This window comes from Myotis brandtii, unplaced genomic scaffold, assembly GCF_000412655.1.
Source record: "Myotis brandtii unplaced genomic scaffold, ASM41265v1 scaffold796, whole genome shotgun sequence".
Lineage (NCBI taxonomy): Eukaryota > Metazoa > Chordata > Mammalia > Chiroptera > Vespertilionidae > Myotis > Myotis brandtii.
The window spans coordinates 769,461-772,180 of NW_005371207.1; the positions used below are offsets into that span (position 1 = coordinate 769,461).

General features: G+C 46.5%; 1 protein-coding gene across 1 annotated transcript in view; it reads left to right on the top strand.

The window, feature by feature from the left end:
* The first annotated feature begins 1,137 nt into the window (after positions 1 to 1,137).
* The window catches only part of FARP1 (FERM, RhoGEF (ARHGEF) and pleckstrin domain protein 1 (chondrocyte-derived)), a 277,196-nt gene continuing 275,613 nt past the window's right edge, over positions 1,138 to 2,720 (top strand). Inside the window, exon 1 of the mRNA XM_005883626.2 lies at positions 1,138 to 1,332. Coding sequence (XP_005883688.1) covers positions 1,162 to 1,332 — 171 coding nt within the window. The 5' untranslated portion in view covers positions 1,138 to 1,161. The remainder of the gene's footprint in view (positions 1,333 to 2,720) is intronic.

The following is a 2,720-nucleotide window of genomic DNA, read 5'->3' on the forward strand; positions in this document are numbered from 1 at the left end:
CTCTCATTTCTTGGTGCTCCGTCACACTTAAGATACTGGCCATGGTATAAATGTGCTGGCTGATGGGTCAGATATCAGGCGGCCATTATTGAGCTCCACTCTGTGCCAGGCATTGTGCCTGGGAGGGAGCTGAGGTCCCAAGAATATTCAAGGTTTGGTTTCTGCTTTAGGGTTATGATGTCATGGGGGCAGTAAACGGGCAAATGCTGACGGAATTGACCGCCGTGCAGAAGCAGCTTGGCAGGCCATGAGCAAGAGCGGCAGCCCCGCCCGAGCTCTGCCCAGGTGTCAGGGCTGAGACGTTTGAACTGAATGTTAAAGCCATGGTAGAAGCTTCCGGGTGGAGAGCGAGTGCAAAGCATTCAGCCAGAGAGCGCTACACATGATGACCTGGAGCGAGACGGGCATGGGAGAAGAGGGAGTGGGGTTGTAGCACGAGAGAAGAGGGGACAGTTTGGGAGGGAAAGATGATTGTGTTTTGTTTTTAGGAAAATAACTCTTGATACTATAGTATGTGCTTGGAAAAGGGGGTACAAGGTGGGAGGTAGGAAAGAAATGAATTAGGAGGCACTTGTCATAGAAACAAGCAGAAATCAAGAGAAAAGACCCTACGTTATTTCACCTGTGTTTGTATGAGTGTATGTTTAGTTTCCTCAACCAGATTATACATTCGGGAGCCACAATGTGTGTTTTACCTATTTATCTTTATAATACTCACATTATTTAGTATGTTAGTGTGTCTGTAAAAGGTACTTAATGGATGCTAATGATATGGCTTAGGTTCTATTCATTATCTTCCCGCCAGACTCAGAATGTGTAAGAAGTAGTGCCTAGCGTTATGTTGAACACAGCTGAATCTATGATATGAATAATAAAGAGCTTACTGTAAAAAGAGAGAAGGATGAAATATGTAAAAATATGCAGAAGAATAAACCATGTGCCTCTATTTGCGTGCCTTGAGTGGGTAAGGTGACATCGTGAGGCAGTGGACTGAAGCCTCACCCTGTGTGGAGACCCTGGCGCGGTTTGGGGAAATTCCCAGGATGAAGGGCAGAAGACGACAAGTGCTACCAGGTGGCTTAAGTGAGTGAGTCTCCGCTCTGATTGATGTGTTTCTCTTTCTCACTGCTTCCTGCAGATACTATATAATCTGCTTTCATCATGGGAGAAATAGAGCAGAAGCCAACTCCAGGATCTCGACTGGGGGCCCCAGAGAATTCAGGGATCAGTACCTTGGAACATGGACAGAAGCCGCCTCCGACTCCTTCAGGAAAACTCATGTCCATCAAAATCCAAATGCTGGATGACACCCAGGAGGCGTTTGAAGTTCCAGTAAGTTGGGGTGTATCTGAACTCAAGCGTGTGAGCAGTCTTCAGCATGGGGAGGTTCAGCTCATGTTTCAGTGACATGAGGTGTCAGGAAGAGGGTGTGTGTATTCTGCCTCCTCCCCCCCGCCCCCAACACTCTCCTCTGACCCATTCTGGTTCTGAGCTGTCTGATCTTTAGATTTATGCGTGAACTGCCTATATAATGATATCAGTGGGCACATCACTTGAATTTTACTGACTTTCCAGATACAAATATATATGTGTATGCATATGCATATGTATTATATCTGTTTGAATTGGAGAGAGTTGTGGTCTTGTGGCTGGATCTCAGTTTAATTTGCTTATCACAGGCACTTTCTAGAACTGTGTGTGCGCTTGTGCGCGTGCCACTGCTCTAAGGTACTGGTGAGAAAAATCCCCAGAGGACCGTCGAAGCCCTGCACTAGTGTTCTCATTCAGAAGAGAAGTTGACGCCCATGTTCGTGGGTGGGGAGTGGGATGCAGAGAAACCCTGACCCACACCCTCAGTGTGGCAGCTCTGGAATGGAAGAGCCCGCGTCTCAGGGGCAGAGCTAAGGAGCGTCTGGGAGCTGGGCGGCGGGGAGGAACCGCCAGCCTTGGTCTCTTCCACTGTTTTCCTCAGAGTCCCTGCCTCACTGCCCCCTGCCCTCCCCCATCCTTCTCAGGCCTCCTCCATAAATAGAACTCCTGGTGGAGGTGAGGGGCCCACCAGTCATGTACTGATGGAGGCTTTCTTGTTCCCAGGCTGGGAGAGCTAGGTGTGTGTGGCCAGCTCTCCAGGACTCGGACCGCACTTTCCTCGAGAATCATTATCCCTTATGTGGGTCGGAGTCCAGAGAGTTCTTAGCACACTTTGGATTTCGTTTCCCATGTTCTCTCTTGGGTACTAAGCACCACCTCTAACATCGTGGGGGAAGAAAATAGCTCTTGAATTCCAAACAGCCAACTTATAAACACACTTTGGGAACACAACCTGTTTTTAAAGTGGAGCCGATCCGTCTATTATTCCTGTTGGTTAGAGCGACTGAAATTTAAGTTGGCATCCACGTCTGTAACCCATCATTTAATCATTTAAGTGATATGATTCACTAAATTATATTTATTTCAAAGAATATTGTCCAGAGAGTGTGAATTATCATTGTCTCAGGGAAAGATAAGCCTCAGAATAGCTATGTGTAAAACCACCAATTTATTGCACATCTCAAACAATCTTTGTGTCTTTCTAATTTTCTTGTTTTGCAATTCATATCTAGCAAGGCTTTGGGAACATCTTCGTATTTTGGTGAACAAATCTGTTGCTAATCTGCTGAAACTGTAAAACTAAATTGAGGAGTGTACCTGCTAGCCTGTTAGAATTAGGCCTTTTAGAA